Source organism: Pan paniscus, chromosome 23 (assembly GCF_029289425.2).
Source record: "Pan paniscus chromosome 23, NHGRI_mPanPan1-v2.0_pri, whole genome shotgun sequence".
Taxonomy (NCBI): Eukaryota; Metazoa; Chordata; class Mammalia; order Primates; family Hominidae; genus Pan; species Pan paniscus.
The window spans coordinates 30,780,266-30,799,751 of NC_085927.1; the positions used below are offsets into that span (position 1 = coordinate 30,780,266).

Consider the following 19,486-nt stretch of genomic DNA (forward strand, 5'->3'; position numbering starts at 1 on the left):
CCTGGACCCTCTGCATCTCAGAAAGACTTATTATCAACTGAAGGAGACAACACGTAGCCTTTGCTGGGGACAGTGGTGTGACAAGTCTCTGGCCCATCCTAGGTGCTGCCCCGCACCTGCTGCCTTCTTCCAGGCCCACCCCACTCGGGCAGCCTGGTAGCGCTGGGCTGGCGGGGTGTCCTCTGGCTGGATCCTTTGTGGCCGCTGCATTCCAACAGGGCTGGCACTCTCCCGAGGGAGGTGCTGTCTTTGTTTCTCCCTGAGGAGACACAAAGCACAGCCAATAGGAACGGACGAGCCCCATAACTGCAGCACCTACTGAAGTGTGCTCCTTGAGCAACATTTGTGTCTGCGCATTTCCCTCAAAGCCACTTCAAGCTGAAAGCCCTGTATCAGTCCCGAGTCCTGAGGCTCAGAACTGCCAAAGGCAGGTCATGCCCCAGAAGCCCTTGGCCACGGGTCCATTTAGGGAAGGGTAAGCATGGCTGGTCCATACTTGGCCTGGACAAGGAACCTGGTCTGCCCTGATGGCGCCAAGCAGCAGCAGCAGCAGCAGGGACTTGCCACTTCATCCTCCAGGTGTGTTCACGCTGAACTGTACATGTGAGCTGCCTTAGATGGTGACAGGCAGGAAACACTCCAGTCACCAAGTACTGGAATTGGGTTTCTGATTTTGATTTTGGAAGCTCTCACATTGTTTCCTACCTACCCGAGTATTCTGCAAACAGTGGTCAAGGCTTGTAGGGAGACACCCTGAAACTATTGCTATGGAATAAAAGATGAAATGCCCCTGATTATTGTAAATACAAAATTGCATGCAGGATTGTGTAAAGACAATGCCAGCTTGGACTGCCAGAACGAGCCAACAGCGCGTGATGTCCTTCCACCTGCAGAGAGCCTATGAATGGACGTGCAGTCAGGGAGGTTTCACATCACCAAGATTCCTATCCCAGAAAAGCAGATATTCATAGCTCTGGGAATGGAATGCGACCCTTGTGGAGAGCCTATAAACGGATGCATGGGGGGCGCCTGTCCATATGGATAAAATAGGGCTACAAACGCCCTCATCTTGCCACGGCTCTTCTAGGCCTCTTTAGGGTGAAGGCATACTCCCTTCTGAGAATTTCTGGTCTAACCAGTTGTCTAGCTTCATGTCCTGTTTCCATGGATTGTTTGTAACTAGCTTTTGTTGCAATTGTTACTGCTGATTAATATCTTGCTAATCATAGGTTATGGAAAGACTGTGTTTCTGTTCTAAGACTCTGTTAGAAATTACTGATGCACACACTATATTGTAAATTCTTATCTTTGTATACTGTACTTCTACATACAAATGTACTGTACTTCTACATACAAATGTTATGTTAAAGAATTACTTCATCCCCATGTGACCATCTCACCTCATAATCAAATGACCCTAAATCCCTCACTAACCTACCCCCGCCCTCACTAAACTTAATAGTAAATGCTGGTATATCCAGTGCATTGTTGGCACCACGGGACCAGAAGGCAGTGACCCCCCGGACCCAGCTTTCACTATCTTGTGTGTGTCTATTATTTCTCAACCTGCCAATCCACCTAGGAGCAAAGAGAGAGCCCCGTTGCATTGCGGGCTGCTGGCCAGATCCCTCAATAAAGCCTCTCGCTCTGGAGTTTAGCTACTGGATTCCATGACTGGGTTCCTCCCGTGGTCTGAATGCTTGAGACTTTCCTTCTAACCACCAGAGAATCCCAGATGAAGACCACTGGTTCAGATTTCCCTCGATTTGTAATTTGCTTACTCCTTTTTGTGAAGATAGAAAGATCTGCAACCACACTTGGGCCAGAGCTTTATTTTAACGGGATGGATTTCCCTGGACTTGGTGTTGTCAGCATCAGCAAGACCGAGAGGACCCTCCAGAGGACAAATGTGCTTGGGTAGAAGGCTTGCCCATGGGGTCACAGTCCCCCATGTGGAGTACCTTGGCCAGGGCTCTCCTTTGCTCTGGCCTGGTAGAGTCTGCCCCATGGGCTCTAACCAGGGCATGTGTCCCCTGCTTGACTCACAGTGTTGGGTCCCCCATTTTGTCCCCCCAGCTTTGTCCTGACCAAGAGTGTGCCTTGACTGCTCTGTGACCTGGTCAGCTGTATGTTCCCCCTGCAGGCTCAAACCCTAGCTGGGGCCTTGCTTCTTACCAGACACTGATAAACATGTTGTTTGTTGCCTGAAACAGTAAAAGATCTGACATGTTGCTAAGCATGTGGAAACTGGCCCCGCCCCAGCCAAATTCCTTGCACCCTTATATAAACTCCACACTCCACCCCCTCACTGCAGCATGCCTAGGCAGAACCTCCTTCCTTGCCGTCCTTCGTGAGGCCATACTGCAGCCTTGTGTGTATGGAAGTTCCCCTAACACATGCTTTGGACTGACCACCCTCACATTAAGTGCTTCTTCCTTTGGAATTCCAACTGGCTCTCATCCCAACTGGCTCTCAGTCACCCAAGTGTAAGGTCTGGGGCAGTCCCTTGCGGGAGCTCTCCTGCCACCACTTTTGGGGTGAGACCAGATGACGGTTCAGCCAACAGAACACTCAGCCTCAATCCTGGTTCTTCCCTGGCCTCTTACCAAGTTTAGTCAAATCGCCTGCAATTGGAAACTGCGCTCTTGAAGAAAAGATGCAACCAGGTGTTTTAGGGATCCATGAGGACATTTCCGTTTCACCATTTGTCATCTTGAACAAGTGGAGGCTCCTGTGTCTGAGACGCCATGGATCTTGGCTACTCCAGAGGCCACTCCAGCTCCCTTTCCACGCCAATACTGAAAAGAAAATTCTCCCCAAATCCCTGCAGGGATAGGATGGCCCTCCTTGTGAGAGTTTCTGGGGAGTTCTTCCTCAGAGAATGAGATCTTTGCTGCTTGGTGGGTGGTGAAGGTTATGGTGGTGTCACGCTTGGAACTCTGTCAGCTTGGCACACTCAACTCAAGAAAGACGGAGTCAGGGTTGCCCAGAACCAAGGAGGGGTGCAGCCAGAAGCATGTGGTGGGTGAAGTTTGGCCACCTCAGTCTACCAGTGACTCGTGGAAAAGGCACAAAGCAGAGAATGGCCACCTCGCATTTCCTTTGGTACAAACTGCCATTATTTTAGTCTCCACTGACTGGTCGGGGGAAGGACCCCGTCTCCCATGAGCAGATGAGCCCCACCACCCTGCAGCAGCTCCCACAATGGGCCAGCATCCTCCTCTGACGCCACAGTCCCTCTGCGGGCCAGGCCAGACAGAGTCAGAGCGTCTGTAGCCGCAGTGTTTAGGTGTCCCCGTGCTCTCAGGGTGACTAATGTCCAGCTCCCCACAGCACACGGCAGGGCAGTCTGCAGACCTGGGCCTGACTCAGAGCTGGCTTCCCTTCAGCTTGGCACCATCTGAGCTTCCTCTCTTCCCCTCAGTAATGACTCGGTCCCTTCTGGAAACAAGGATGAGAGGGAAGCAGAAAGGAGGAAGTAAGGGTTTTGAAATTTTTTAAAAAATTTTTTTGGTTTTTAGAGACTGAGTCTTGCTCTGTCACCTGAGCTGGAGTGCAGTGATGCAATCACAGCTCAGTGCAGCCTTGAACTCATGGCCTCAAGCAATCCTCCTGCCTCAGCCTCCAGAGTAGTGGGACTACAAGCATGTGGCCACACCTGACTAATAATGCTTACCTTTAAATCTGACAGGGCTGACAAACCCTTAACATAACTTTAAGCCATAATGGATATTAAGAAAACAATTCTGGAACCCTTCAGGAATCATGTGCTCTTGGGGTTAGTGAGGAGCCCTGTTCAGGCCTCCTCACTTTATGAAGGACGAGGAGGCCCAGAAGAGAACGACCTGCAGCATCTTGCAGTGGGAAAACCAGCTTTTTTTTTTAGCTCTGCTCCCTTGGGAGGGGCTACTGAGTCAGATGGGTTGGACAGTGGGGTTGAACCAAGTGTTACTGCAAGTTGGGGTGGGAGGGTGGGGTGACTGATGTCCCCAGGCCTGGTCCCTGGAGGGTCCTCCTATGCACCAAAAATAGTCAATGACCAGTGAATGTTAAAACAGACTTCATGCTATAATCCCAGTGCTTTGGGAGGCTGAGGCAGGAGGATCCCTTGAGGCCAAGAGTTCGAGACCAGTCTGGGCAAAAAAGTGAGACCCTATCTCTAAAAAAAAAACAAACCCAAAAAACAAACAAAAGCTGGGTGTGGTGGCCTGCACTTGTAGTCCCAGCTACTCAGGAGGCTGAGGTGGGAGGATCACTTGAGCCCAGGAGTCTAAGGCTGCAGTGAGCCATGATTGCACCACTGCACTGCAGCTTGGGTGGCAGAGGGAGGCTACCTCTTAAAAAAAAAATTAGATTAACAAAACTTAAAAATACAAAAATAAAACAACAACAAAACCAAAAACAGCCTGGCTCATTCTCTTCAAGGTCAGTGCTCCTGCTACTCTGAAACCAGCTGGTGACCACTCGGCATTTTGTGAGCCCCTAACGAAGCAAATCTCAAAATGCAGCAGCCTGTCAGCCTCTCATGATCTGGGGAATCCCTGAAGCTGCGGAGTGGGCCAGACCAAGCTGGGACGCCCTCTGCCATTTACCTTTGGTGCGGCCTATGTGAGCCCAACTCCCCACCATTTCCCATCTGGGCAGAGCTGGTTGGGGAATGAAGATGTGTCCCTTCTGCTGGTCCCCAAGGGTGGCCTTTCTTGTTTCGTAGTGGCAGCGCGAACTTGCGGCAACATGGGCTGACCAACATTTGTGTTAGGAAGGAAAACGGGCAGAGGTGACGTGAGAGAACTGAGAGGGAAGGAAACCACCACTGGCCCTGCTTGAGAAGTAGCCGCAGCCAGGGCAGGTGGCATCAGCAGTGGTGTCTCACTGGCAGGGGCAGGGGCAGCATAGCAGGCTCTTTAGTCTGTGGCTCGCCTAATACTCCTGTCGGACAGTGCTGCTCCAACACATTCATGACATGCCTTCAGCAAACCCAAGTCAGGGGCATGAGCCACACATGCAATTTTTTTTTTGAGATGGACTTTCGCTTTTGTTGTCCAGGCTGGAGTGCAATGGTGCAATCTCTGCTCACTGCAACCTCCACCTCCCAGGCTCAAGCGATTCTCCTACTTCACCTTCCCAAGTAGCTGGGACTACAGGCATGTGCCACCATGCCCGGCTAATTTTGTATTTTTAGTAGAGATGGGGTTTCGCCATGTTAGTAAGGCTAGTCTCGAACTTCCAATCTCAGGTGATCCACCCGCCTCAGCCTCCCAAAGTGCTGGGATTACAGGAATGAGCCACCGCACCCAGCCACAATTTTAAATTTTCTGGTAACCACTAAAGTAAAAGAAAATGTGGAATTAGAATTCAAATAATATATTTTAATTAACCCAAAATATCCAACATATTATCATTTCAACATGTAATCAGTGCATAAGTTTTTCATGAAATGTTGCAATCACTTTTTTTTTCCTTTTTATTTAAATAGAGATGGGATCTCACCATATTGCCTAGGCCGGTCTCAAACTCCTGGACTCAAGTGATCCACCCACCTTAGCCTCCCAAAGTGCTGAAATTACAGGTATGAGCCTCTGTGCCTGGCCTTGCATTCACTTCTGTTCTTTTGTTTGTAGACACTGGATCTCGCTATGTTGCCCAGGCTGGTCTCGAACTCCTGGCCTCAAGTGATCCTCCTGCCTCTGCCTCCCAGTGTTGGGATTATAGCCGTGAGCTACCACGCCCTGTATTCACTTTTGTACCAGTCCTTTGGCACCTGCTGTGCATAACACACGCAGTGCAGTGACCATACCAGCCATATGTAGCTCGCGGTTCCCGTATCAGGCAGCACAGCTCATGTGAGACTCATGGCTTCCACATACCAAACGTCATCTTACATGCTCTGGACAACTTTAAAAAATGTGTAGTTTCCCTAAACTTAGAGACCACTTGACTGAATTTAGTTTTCCCTCAATGACTCCAGACCCTCACCACAACAAGCATTGCCCGTCTGTTCTGGGGTCTTCTGTTTCCCCTCCCTGTGGGTATGAGTGAGCCTGGTGGTGGTGGTCCCCGCAGGCCGTCTGGATGGCTGGGGGACAGGCATCCAGAGAGGTTGGGGCGCCTGCTGCAGTTCACAGAGGCAGGCTCGAGTGGGCCTGGCCCGCGGCCTGGAGAACTCCACACCCAAGTCCTGTGTGAAATCTATGGCCTCCATGCCCACCAGCTGGATCACTCTGACAACCCCCCCTTATGTTCTCCACCCCAGATTCTGCCATTACTGGGGCAGCTGGAGCTCCGTGTGTTTGGATCCTGCAACACGCGGGCCTCAGAGAGCTCTCGGTATCCCATCTGCGGGCTCTGCCTCTCACTCCGCAGCACACTCCTGGTGTGGACCCACCTCTGCCCCACTCCCCTCCACCTTCTCCCCAGGTTTCCCTCTATCCCCACGGGGCATCCCCCCAGGGCCTCTGTGCCCTCATATCCTGGCCTTCTGCCGCCCAGCCTACAGGACAGAGCCCTCGAAGAGCAAAGACCCTGAGGGGCCCAGCATGCCAGGCCGCTCCAGTCCTCGTGTTTTGGGTATCCTCTCACTTCTCTCGGAGCCCCCGTTCACCCACACGGCACCCCTGATCCTCCTGGCCCCTTTATGCCCGTGTTCCCAGCACCACGACCCCCGCATACATCTTTTTTTTTTTTTCTTGAGATGGAGTCTCACTCTGTCTCCCAGGCTGGAGTGCAGTGGCGTGATCTCACCTCACTGCAACCTCTGCCTCCCAGGTTCAAGTGATTCTCATGCCTCAGCCTCCTGAGTGGCTGGGATTATAGGCATATGCCACAACACCTGGCTAATTTTTTTTTTTTTTTGTAGAGATGGGGTTTTGCCATGTTGGCGAGGCTGGTCTCTAATTCTGGATCTCAGGCCATCCGCTCGCCTTGGTCTCCCAAATTGCTGGGATTACAGGCATGAGCCACTGCGCCTGGCCCCCGAATACATCTTGACTATGTCCTGCCACCTCCCTCCTCCTGCCCTGGGCCCACCAGCGCCTGGACGGCACTCTGCCTCGCCCACCCCCTCCCACCACACCAGCTCACACCTTCGGGGCCCTGCTGACCCCTCCTGTCCCGCCCTGTGTAACCCTTACTGCTCTCCTGCTCAGAAGCCTCCTCCTACCTCCATCACTGAAGGTTTTTCTCGCCACCTCTCATTGGAACGAGTGGGACCATCTCACTTCACTGCCACACCCTCTGCACTGACAGCCGGGCCCGGCACCCAGAATCCCTGGGTGAGTGGCAACATCCCTTAGAATGACAAGGACTCTGTTCCCAGTTTCTTCCTCCCTGTGGAAACCTGCCCTTCAATTGCTCATCTCAGCCTGCAGTCCGTGCACCCTACCCCAGCCTGTCCCTCAGCCCCTCCTCACCCTCCCTTGGGCCTGAGCTCTGGTTGGCAGTGAGGTGGGCGCTGTGGGGAGGAGCGTACAGGAGGTGCAACCAGAGCCCCTTGGGCTCTCACAGGCCCCTGGCTCTGGGCCCCTGGTTTCATCACACCTGGTGACACCTGGAAGGTGGCCCCAACTCAGGAGTGAGGCGGGCAAAGGGGCTGAGTGCTGGAGTGTGGCCACGGGACCAGCACACGGCATCTGTGTGGTGCTGCCCAGGAGGCTCGGAGAAGGTGGGAGCCTCTGTTTCAGCCTCCAGACTTCCTGTCCGGGTAGGGGACAGCTTCTAAGAGGCGAGGTGTTTGTCACGCCTGGGGCTGTGCTCTCCAGCACAGCACATCACCCCTCAGCCTGCTGTCCTCCCTTGGGGTGGGTGGAATTCTTTACAGGCCACAAGTCTCACTCACCACAGTTCGCCTCTGGGGTGTGGGATGTTGATCCTGTCCCCAGATGCCAGCCCAACTGTGGGCCATACCATGTCTCTAATAAACAGAGCCAGAAATCGTGCCCTGTCGCTAAGCCACAGGGCAGCATTGGCCTACATGGTCCTGCCCTTGCAGCTTACAGGTTTTCCTGCCTCCTGGGGCCGGGCACTTTCCATGGAAACAAGGGAGAGCACCAACCACCAGAGATAAGCCAATAACCACGACCTGAGAAAGAACAGGCAGCAAGAGAGGTGGAGGGAATGGGGTGGGGTAGGGGCTGGAGAGAAAGGTGAGTGTGTGGCAGCCAGGCTGTGGGGCAGAACCGGAGAGGCCGCAGGCCAAGGGCCCAAGGAAAAGAGGGGTTCGCAGTGGGGTTATTGTTCCTGGCAGAGAGAAAGGAGGCCTCTGGAGGTCAGAGAGAGACGCAAAGAGAGCAGACAGAGTGCGGGGTCAGTGAGGCCTCTGCGCAGGTGCCTGGGGCCTCTCAGGGCAGGGGGACTGGGTGCCCAGGCCCTGCCCCCATGGGGGCAGCCGGCTCTCCGCCCCTTCTCAGGATGCCTGTGTGGGTGTCCTCATGCTTCCAGGTGGGGAGCCAGCTCTGGGCCTCCTTCCAGTGGCCTGGGAGGTTTTGCTGCATTTCAGAGGGAGCCATCAGGAGCAGAAGCAACATGTGGGGAGGAAAGCAGGGACTGAGGCTCCACCATGACACACTCTCAGCCTCAGCATCTGCTCAGCCCCAGTCACCATGCTGGAGAGAGGAGGCCCTTCAGGCCCCGCAGGCCTCTGTACCCTGGGAGTTCTGCCTCTGACTCCTGTCCTGCAATCCTCAGAGGGAAGCTGGCCAGGGCTGGCCAAGCCCCTGCATAGGACCTGGGCCCAAGTGGGGTACAGGCAGGGGGTGGCAGGAAGACTTCTGCCTGCCCTGCTCCCTCGGCACTTTCCTGGAGGCTGTAATGCCACAAGACAGGATCAAAACTGTGCTGTTGTTTTTTTTCGAGAGGAGTCTCACTGTCACCCAGGCTGGAGTGTAATGGTGTGATCTTAGCTCACTGCAACCTCCGCCTCCTGGATTCAACTGATTCTCTTGCCTCAGCCTCCAGAGTAGCTGGGATTATAGGCGTGTGCCACCACACCCAGCTAATTTTTGTATTTTTAGTAAAGATAGGGTTTTACCATTTTGGCCAGGCCAGTCTCAAACTCTTGACCTGAAATGATACGCCTGCCTCAGCCTCCCAAAGTACTGGGATTACAGGTGTGAGCCACTGCTCCTGGCCCAAAACTGTCTTTTAAAAATATTTTTGGGGGTGCTGGGTGTGGTGGCTCACACCTGTAATCCCAGCACCTTGGGAGGCCGAGGTGAGCAGATCATGAGGTCAAGATATCGAGACCATCCTGGCCAACATGATGAAACCCCGTCGCTGCTAAAGTACAAAAAAATTAGCTGGGCTTGGTGGCGCATGCCTGTAGTCCCAGCTACTTGGGAGGCTGAGGCAGGAGAATCACTTGAACTCGGGAGGCGGAGGTTGCAGTGAGCCGAGATAGCACCACTGCACTCCAGCCTGGCGACAAAGCGAGACTCCGTTTCAAAAAAAAAAAAAAATCTTTTTTTTTTTTTTTTTTTTTTTACAGACAGGGTCTCACTCTGTCATCCAGACTGGTCTCAAACTCATGGCCTCAAACGACCTTCCCCCCTTGGCCTCCCAAAGTGCTTGGATTAGAGGCATGAGCCCCTGCGCTTAGCCCAAAGTCGTCTTGATTCCTGACTTTGTGGAATGGAGGCATGAGTGAAGAGGTGGGGAGAGGCTGAGGAGGAGGAGCCCTAGCCCACCTGGAGCACCGTGGGGCACGCACTCTGCATCCACCTGGCCTGGACATGCCTCCTAAGGATAACAGCGAAGCCAGGGAGCAGAGCCCACGGATGGGCCCTGTAGCTGCTGGGCTGAGACCAACAGACAGGCGTGGTCACTCCGGGCCATGCTGCCGCTGTGCTGCACCTGCCCCTCTCCGCCCCGCCCCCCGACCACTGGGGCAGGGACAACGGGCCCGGCTCTGACTTCGGGCACACTCGTCGTGTGCAGAGACACAGCCGCAGAGTCCTGGGGCTCGCTCGCCATCCTCTGCCCGGCACACATCGACTTGAGCATCTGGAAGACGGCCACGGGGGCCACGTTCAACTTCACTTGGCTCTGAAGCTGGCCGCTGTGGGCTGCATGAGAATGGTGTTTCTATAAAACATGGGAATTGCTAGTCAGACACAGTGACTCATGTCTGCAATCCTAGCATTTTGGGAGGCTGAGGCGGGAGGATCGCTTGAGCCTAGGAGTTTGAGACCAGCCTAGGGAACACAGCAACACCTCATCTCTACACACACACACACACACACACACACACACACACACACACACAATTAGCTGGGCATGATGGCATGCACTTGTAGTCTCAGCTACTAAGGAGGCTGAGGTGGGAGGATCACTTCAGCCCAGATTGAGGCTGCAGTGAGCCATGATCATGCCATTGCATTGCAGCTACTTGGGAGGCTGAGGCAGGAAGATCACATGAGCCCAGGAGTTTCAGGTTGCAGTGAGCTGTGCCTCTAATCCCAGCACTTTGGGAGGCTGAGGTGGGCGGATCACGAGGTCAGGAGTTCGAGACCAGCCTGACCAACATGGTGAAACCCCGTCTCTACTAAAAATATTTTAAAAATTAACCTGGTGTGGTGGCGGGCGCCTGTAGTCCCAGTTACTCAAGAGGCTGAGGCAAGAGAATCGCTTGAACCCAGGAGGCGGAGGTTGCAGTGAGCCGAGATCATGCCATTGCACTCTAGCCTGGGTGACAGAGCAAGACTCCATCTCAAAAAAAAAAAAAAAAAAAAGATTATGCTGAAATTTACCACTATTGGTATGAATGATCAGTATTCACCAAGCATATCTGAACATGCAAATGCTTAAGAAATAAGCATAATAAGGATATAGCTTGGGTTAATAGGATTCTCGTAGTTTTTTTCCCCCTATGAAACATAAGTAATAATTTTAGCATATTTATTATGGAATATACTCATTTAAAAAGGACTTTAAGAAGTTGTGCTTTGGGAGGCAGAGGCAGGTGGATCACAAGGTCATGAGTTCAAGACTAGCCTGGCCAAGATGGTGAAACCCCATTTCTACAAAAAATACAAAAATTAGCCAGTCGCAGTGGCGGGCACCTGTAATCCTAGCTACTCTGGAGGCTGAGGCAGGAGAATCGGTTGAACCCAGGAGGCGGAGGTTGCAGTGAACTGAGATCGTGCCACTGCACTCTAGCCTGGGTGACAGAGCAAGACTCCATCTCAAAAAATAAAAAAAAGAAGTTGTGGATGTGAATAATACATTTCTCTAATAAAAATTTAAATTGTATAATAGTTTAATAAAGTATTTACATTCATTGATTTTTTTTTTTTTTCTAAGACAGAGTTCCGCTCTGTCACCCAGGCTGGATTTCAATGGCATGCGATCTTGGCTTACTGCAACCTCTCCCTCCTGGTTTCAAGCAGTCCTCCCACCTCAGACTCCCAACTAGCTGGGACCACAGGCGCGTGGGTTACCATGCTGGGATAATTTCTGTAATTTTTTTGTAGAGATAGGGTTTCACCATTGTTACCCAGGCTCTGTGCTCAAGCAACCAGCCTGCGTCAGCCTCCCAAAGTGCTGGGATTACAGGCATGAGTCACTGCACCTGGCCTCAGTTATCCTTTCTATTACATCCTATGATGTTTTCATAGCCTACAAGGCATCAATTTCTTCTTAATAATTGTCAATCTGGCCAGGCGCAGTGGCTCATGCCTGTGATCCCAGCACTTTGGGAGGCCAGGGCAGGCACATCACCTAAGGTCAGGGGTTTGAGACCAGCCTGGCCAACGTGGCAAAACCCCCTCTCTACTAAAAATACAAAAATTAGCCAGGTGTGGTGGCATGTGCCTGTGATTACATGCTACTTGAGAGGCTGAGGCAGGAGAATCACTTGAACCCAGGAGTCAGAGATTGCAGTGAGCCGAGATCGTGCCACTGCACTCCAGCCTGGGCAACAGAGTGAGACTCTGTCTCAAAATAATAATAATAATAATAGTCAATCTGGTTAAAGAGGTAACAATGATCTATTAATGCTTTGGGAAAACAATTTGGGTTGCCTTTGAAGGCCAGGGTTCTTAGTTCATTCAAAAATATTTATTTAATTTATAGCATGTGCCAAGCATTTTTTAGCTTCCCAGTATACAGTTGTGAACCAATCAGATAAGGCCCTAACCATTTTTGGCATTCTGTCTAGTTGGGGTGGGATGGGGGCTTAATTAAGATAGAGATATAGAAAAATGCGCATCTATATAACGTAAGTATGGAGTTGAGAGGAAGCAACTAACAATATGTTAGAGATGTTAGAAGTAATATTTTGCAGGTTTGTAACCTGTATTTGACTTTTAAGTTTGGGTAGTATTAATAGTTGAAGATAGTGTAAAAAAGCCTTAATTTTCATTTTCCTTGCTGGTAAAGGTATGTTTATTTAGACTGTTCATTTATTTATTTCTCACTCTGTCACCCAGGCTGGAGTGCAGTGCTGCAATCTCGGCTCACTGCAAGCTCCACCTCCTGGGTTCACGACATTCTCCTGCCTTAGCCTCCTGAGTAGCTGGGACCACAGGCTCCTGCCAGCACGCCCGGGCAATTTTTTTTTTTTTTTTTTGTATTTTTAGTAGAGAGGGGGTTTCAACGTGTTAGCCAGGATGGTCTCCATCTCCTGACCTCGTGATCCACCCGCCTCGGCCTCCCAAAGTGCTGGGATTGCAGGCTTGAGCCACCGTGCCTGGCCTAGACTATCCATTTAAAGTAGTGTTTAACACGACTGGGTGTGGTGGCTCCCTGTAATCCCAGGAGACTGAGGTGGGCAGATCACTTGAGGTCAGGAGTTCGAGACCAGCCTGGCCAACATGGTGAAACTCAGTCTCTGCCAAAAATACAAAAGTTAGCTGGGTGTGGTGGCAGGCACCTGTAGTCCCAGCTACTCAGGAGGCTGAGGTAGGAGAATCACTTGAACTCAGGAGGCAGAGGTTGCAGTGAGCCGAGATCGTGCCACTGCACTCTAGCCTGGGCAACAGAGTGAGACTCCGTCTCAAATAAATAATAAATACATACATACATAAATAAAAAAAGTAGCATTTAACACAACAATCCTGTGAAAGCGATTATATTACATATTCACAAGCTAATTAGCTGCACACTCTTTCCTGTATTTTACAATTTAGCACGATTTTAGGCCCCAGTCTTCTCTTCAAATCACTGGTGTTTTAAATTTGGCAAAGAATAGGAAGTTACTTTTGATTTATGGAGTGATTATATTATTACTTTAAAAATGTGTTAATATTTTAGGACAGTTTGGAGCCTCTATCTTTTTTTGAGTTAATATTTCAATTCTCATTACTTATTCTAACAGCTTCTAAGTGGAAATAGTATTTAGGCAATTAAATCGGCATATGTTTTCAGGAATTTTCTTTCATTTTTAAGTTTTGTCATCATTGAGGTTAATTTTTTAACCTGGTGTTCAGTTATGATATATATAAACAGTTTGTGAAGTGAAATAGTCTTAAGTATGGTGTGTGATGCACCTACAAATAAATGAAAATGGCGTGCACCATGTCTCTTTACTGTGGGAACTGTACTGGAAGATTTATGAAAGCATGTGAAATTGCACCTAAAGTTGTGTTATTAGTGACTATAAGCAGCAGTGCTAAATTTTTCTATTGTACTTGATGAATGAATGCATTTAGTCTAGTCACAGTTACTTTGGTTTAAATGCATTTGTCTTTAGGGTTTGTATTAGTTTTCACATTGCTATAAAGACCCCAGACTGGGTAATTTATAAAGAAAAGCAATTTAATTGACTCACAGTTCCACAAGGCTGGGGAGGCCTTAGGAAACTTACAGTCATGGTGGAAGAAGAGGCACATCTTACATGGTGGCAGACGAGAGAGAATGAATGAGCTAAGGGAGAAGAGCCCCTTATAAAATCATCAGATCTTGTGAGCACTCACTCACTATTATGAGAACAGTATGGGGGAAACACCCCTATAATCTAATCACCTCCCACTAGGTCCCGCTCTCAACACATGGGGATTATATGGATTACAACTGGAGAAGAGATTTGGGTGAGGACAGAGCCAAACCATATCAGGGTTTTATTTTTTTAAATATTTTATTTTATTTTATTTTTTGAGACAGAGTCTCGCCGGAGTACAGTGGTGCAATCTCGGCTCACTGCAAGCTCCGCCTCCTGGGTTCACACCATTCTCCTGCCTCAGCCTCCCAAGTAGCTGGGACTACAGGCACCCGCCACCACCACCGGCTAATTTTTTATATTTTTAGTGGAGACGGGGTTTCACCGTGTTAGCTAGGATGGTCCCGATCTCCTGACCTCGTGATCTGCCCGCCTTGGCCTCCCAAAGTGCTGGGCCCATATCAGAGTTTTAAAAAATGTGTTTGTAATTTGTACTCTCGGCAGGATATTCTTGGGCTGCAGGGGTTGTTGTCAATGTGCGATTTGTGTTTTTATTTTATAGAATAATGTGATGTACCGATTTTTATAAGTGATAGATAATTCGAATAACTGTATATTTGACAACCTATTAAAATATTTTGCATTGGAACCTCTTTCATTAATTGTAACATGCTAACAAACTGATAGTGGTTTAAAAATAACTCATTCATTGAACAACAACAACAAAAGAAAAAAGGTTAAAAGTAAACATTTTTATGGGAAATCTCTTATCCAAAATTCTTTCAAGATTTTACCTTATTTACTGACTAGTTCTGTATTTTTGCATGAGGAATAAATATGTCTCTGGAAGGAAAAAAACTATTGCTATTAATAGTTATATGAACCTTCTAGAACCTAATCCAATACCAGACAACTGAGGCTAAAGAAATGCTGGATTGCAGCCCCAGTGGCCAGACATGAATATAAGAAGGAAAACAGGCTGGGTGTGGTGGCTCACGCCTGTAATCCCAACATATATATGTATATATTGCGGTGGCTCACGCATGTAATCCCAGAACTTTGGGAGGCCGAGGTGGGCGGATCACGAGGTCAGGAGATTGAGACCATCCTGGCTAACACGGTGAAACCCCGTCTCTACTAAAAATACAAAAAAATTAGCCTGGCGTGGCAGCGGGCGCCTGTAGTCCCAGTTACTCAGGAGGCTGAGGCAGGAGAATGGCGTGAACCCGAGAGGTGGAGCTTGCAGTGAGCTGAGATCGCGCCACTGCCCTCCAGCCTGTGCAACAGAGCAAGACTTCATCTCAAAAAATAAAAATAAAAAATAAGAGTTTAGTCCTCACATACCTATGTTTTACATCAATCCCTAAATCGTTTTTTCCCACAAAGCATACTGGACCAATAGCACAGAAACGATTTGTCAACTTCCAACTTTGTCCAGCTAGAAAAACACTAGAAGCCAGTTAAAATGTTTGAGCAAGACAGGACAAATGCTCTGTTTCTTCCACAAACAAATTGCAAATAGGAAAAAAGGAGGGAGAAAGAGCCTATAGATTAAAAGAGATTTATGAAGTGTGCTATCCAAATGCCAGGTGCAGACTTTGTTTTGGCTTCTATGAAACAAGTCAACTTTTTTTTTTTTTTTTTGAGACGAAGTCTTGCTCTGTTGCCTAGGCTGGAGTGCAATAGTGTGACCTCGGCTCACTGCAACCTCTGCCTCCTGGGCTCAAGCGATTCTTCTCCTTCATCCTCCTGGGCAGCTGGAATTATAGGCACCCACCACCACGCCTGGGTAATTTTTGTATTTTTAGTAGAGATGGGGTTTTACCACGTTGGCCAGGCTGGTCTCGAGCTCCCGACCTCGTGATCCACCCGCCTCGGCCTCCCAAAGTGCTGGGACTACAGGCATGAGCCACTGCGCCCACCCAAAACAAGTCAACTTTTTAAATGAAGAAATTTAAACAAACACTGCATATTTGATGATTTTGAAAAATTACTGTTATTTATTTTTTCAATGTCATATTACTATGGCTATGTTTTTAAAGAAAGCCCTTATCTTCTTGAGATATACTGAAATATTTAAAAATGAGATAACAGATGTCTGGCATTTCCAAAATAATCCTTTTTGGGAAAAGGGATAAGAGTGAAATATGACTGATTATGAGTTGGTAATTGTTGGAACTTGGGGTTCATTTTTCTAGACTCTACTTTTTAATGTATTTGAAACTTTATTACTAATTGCTATCACTTTCATTAATACTGATTACAGAAATAAAAAATCAACAAATGAAAAATTCAAGACACCCCCAAAAAGGAACAATGACATTTTCATACATGATATCATCTACTATTTCAATAATATCTAAATAGAGGACAGTTGAGGGTGTGACATGGAATACTGGGGTAGAATTTTTTTTTGAAACGGAGTCTTGCTCTGTTGGCCAGGCTGGAGTGCAGTGGTGCGATCTTGGCTTACTGCAAGCTCCGCCTCCCGGGCTCAAGAGGCTGAGACAGGCAAATTACTTGAGGCCAGGAGTTCAAGACCAGCCTGGCCAACATGGCAAAATCTCGTCTCTACTAAAAATAAAAAAAATAAGTCAGTCATGGTAGCACATACCTGTAGTCCCAGCTACTTCGGAGGCTGAGGCGTGAAGATTGCTTGAGCCTGGGAGGCAGAGGCTGCAGTAAGCCGAGATTGTGCCACTGCACTCCAGCCTGGGTGACAGAGCGAGACTCTGTCCCCTGCCCCAAAAAAAAGTCCATTGTGATTCTTGTTGTTGTCTTACTGTTGAAATGTTTACCTAAGTCTTTCTTTCAAATGGGGTGCTCGAGAACACTTCAGGAAAAATGAGAAACAATTAAAATTCTCCATGCCAAACTTATTTATTTATTTATTTGAGACGGAGTTTCTCTCCTGTTTCCAAGGCTGGAGTGCAACGGCGAGATCTTGGCTCACTGCAACCTCCACCTCCCAGGTTCAAGCGATTCTCCTGCCTCAGCCTCCCGAGTAGCTGGGATTACAGGCACCCGCCACCACGCCCAGCCAATTTTTTTTTTTTTTCTTTTTGAGACGGAGTCTCGCTCTGTCGCCAAGCTGGAGTGCAGTGGTGTGATCTTGGCTCACTGCAACCTCCGCCTCCCGGGTTCCAGCGATTCTCCTGCTTCAGCCTCCAGAGTAGCTGGGACTTCAGGCGCACGCCACCACGCCCAGCTAATTTTTTTGTATTTTTTAGCAGAGATGGGGTTTCACTGTGTTAGCCAGGTTGGTCTCGATCCCCTGACCTCGTGATCCACCCGCCTCAGCCTCCCAATGTGCTGGGATTACAGGTGTGAGCCACCGTGCCTGACCCTGTAACATATTCTTGAACACAAGACTGGACGCTTTATAGTTTTTCCTAAAACTTGATCATAACTCTGATACTACAGTATTCCAAGGGTAATATACAAAAGTTAAGACCACAGACTACAGACTACTCCTCATTTGGGAATATCGTTTAAAAAAATAATAAAACATGAATACAAAAGGCTCAACTGTGCAGGTAGGGAATAAAATGCCATGGCTAAGTGTTTTATTCTGGGACTGCTTGAATGATTCGATAGTATTAGGCATATTAATCTAAACAAGAAAAATAGTCAAAGACGAAAATCACGATGGTCTTGAATAGCCATATTTCAATATTAATTTCTCATTAAAAGTCTTAGACTTTTAGAGTAATAAGAGTTTTTTTAATGTTTAAAAAAATCTGACTGGGCGCGGTGGCTCATGCCTGTAATCCCAGTACTTTGGGAGGCCAAGGCGGGTGGATCACGTGAGGTCGGGAGTTCGAGACCAGCCTGACCAGCATGGAGAAACCCCACCTCTACTAAAAATACAAAATTTAGCTGGGCGTGGTGGTGCATGCCTGTAATCCCAATTACTCAGGAGGCTGAGGCAGGAGAATCGCTTGAACCCAGGAGACGTGAGTTGTGGTGAGCCGAGGTCGCGCCATTGCACTCCAGCCTGGGCGACAAGAGTGAAACTCTGTCTCAAAAAAAAAAAAAACAAAAACTTTCAAATTAACATTCAATTTTAATGGAAAAAGTCTAGACTATACCTTAAAATAAAAAACAAGCAAAATATTTATAGTAACTAGGAGGAAGGAGGCTTTCACTTTTCATGGCATACCCTCCTGTAATGTTTCAATTTATTAGTTTTGAGCATCCTTTTTTTTTTTTTGAGACAAGGTCTTGCTCTGTCGCCCAGGCTGGAGTGCAGTGACGTGAACGTGGCTCACCGCAGCCTTGACCTTGTGGGCTGGGAGCACAGGCACACCACAGCCATGCCTGGTTAATTTTTTAGTTCCTATTTTTAGTAGAAATGGGCTCTCATTATGTTGCCCAGGCTGGTCTTGACCTCCTGGGCTCAAGTGATCCTCCCACCTTGGCCTTCCAAAATGCTGGGATTACAGGTGTGAGCCACCTCACCCAGCAATAACTGTCTTGTGACACAAACAGGTGGATTGGTGCTGTCATCAATAATAATTGTGACTAATTAGCTCATCAGGTCCTAGGATGGCTTTGGGGCAGCAGTTGGTGCAACTTCTGGTAACTTCTGTTATCAAACTCTGGTTATGTGGATGTCTCTGAGTCATATCAATGTAGTAGCCTCTTCTGAGTAGGAATGGTATTTGTGTGTCTCTGGGTCTGAATCCCTCGTGAAACTATAAGCTCCTTGAGGGCAGGTATTATTTCTCATTGCTCTTAGCAAGTCACCTGTTGTTTGGCATACCCAGCTGTCCTCTGGAGACTGTCCTTTACTTTCTGCATCCACATAGCTATAGTAGGAGCCATCATATTTGTGCAACATGGCCCTACCAGTGGCTGCTGTTGACTGGACTAGAGATAGAGCCCATCTTAAGCCAAGCCACTGAAAGCCTCATGGCCCCACTCATGGATGTTGTTGATTGGACTGTGGGTAGGGTCCAACCCAAGCTGGACCAATGGAGCTCTTCCTCAAGATTTTGGAATTAAGTTTAAGAGAAGGGATCCTACTGACCCAGCTTGAGTATTTAGAGGAGCTGTTGACACCATTATTTTTCCTGTGAACAGGGAACTAGTTAACGAAGGGAAGTGGTGCTCATAGAGGAGAAAAAAGAATGAGGGACACAGAAAAAACACATCTTAGATTTCCTGGCATGTCTCAGTTCCTGTTTCCAGGCCTGTAGGGAAAAGAAAGAGAGATCAGACTGTTACTGTGTCTATGTAGAAAAGGAAGACATAAGATACTCCATTTTGATCTGTACTAAGAAAAATTGTTTTGCCTTGAGATCCTGTTAATCTGTAACTTCAGCCCCAACCCTGTGCTCACACAAATATGTGCTGTATGGAATCAAGGTTTAAGGGATCTAGGGCTGTGCAGGATGTGCCTTGTTAACAATATGTTTGCAGGCAGTATGCTTGGTAAAAGTCATCGCCATTCTCGATTAACCAGGGGCACAATGCACTGTGGAAAGCCACAGGGACCTCTGCCCAAGAAAGCCTGGGTATTGTCCAAGGTTTCCCCCCGCTGAGACAGCCTGAGATATGGCCTCGTGGGAAGGGAAAGACCTGACCGTCCCCCAGCCCGACATCCATAAAGGG

General features: G+C 48.6%; 1 protein-coding gene across 1 annotated transcript; it reads right to left on the reverse strand.

Moving 5' to 3' along the window:
* Nucleotides 1-98: 98 nt before the first annotated feature.
* Nucleotides 99-18,713, reverse strand: LOC100979406 (mitotic-spindle organizing protein 2A). The gene is made up of 4 exons (XM_003806895.1): nucleotides 18,636-18,713; nucleotides 9,907-10,077; nucleotides 9,264-9,270; nucleotides 99-259 (listed from the first exon to the last, which is right to left on the reverse strand). The coding sequence occupies exons 1-4, from the start codon at nucleotides 18,711-18,713 to the stop codon at nucleotides 99-101; spliced, it is 417 nt and encodes a 138-aa protein (XP_003806943.1).
* Between the last annotated feature and the right edge of the window lie 773 nt (nucleotides 18,714-19,486).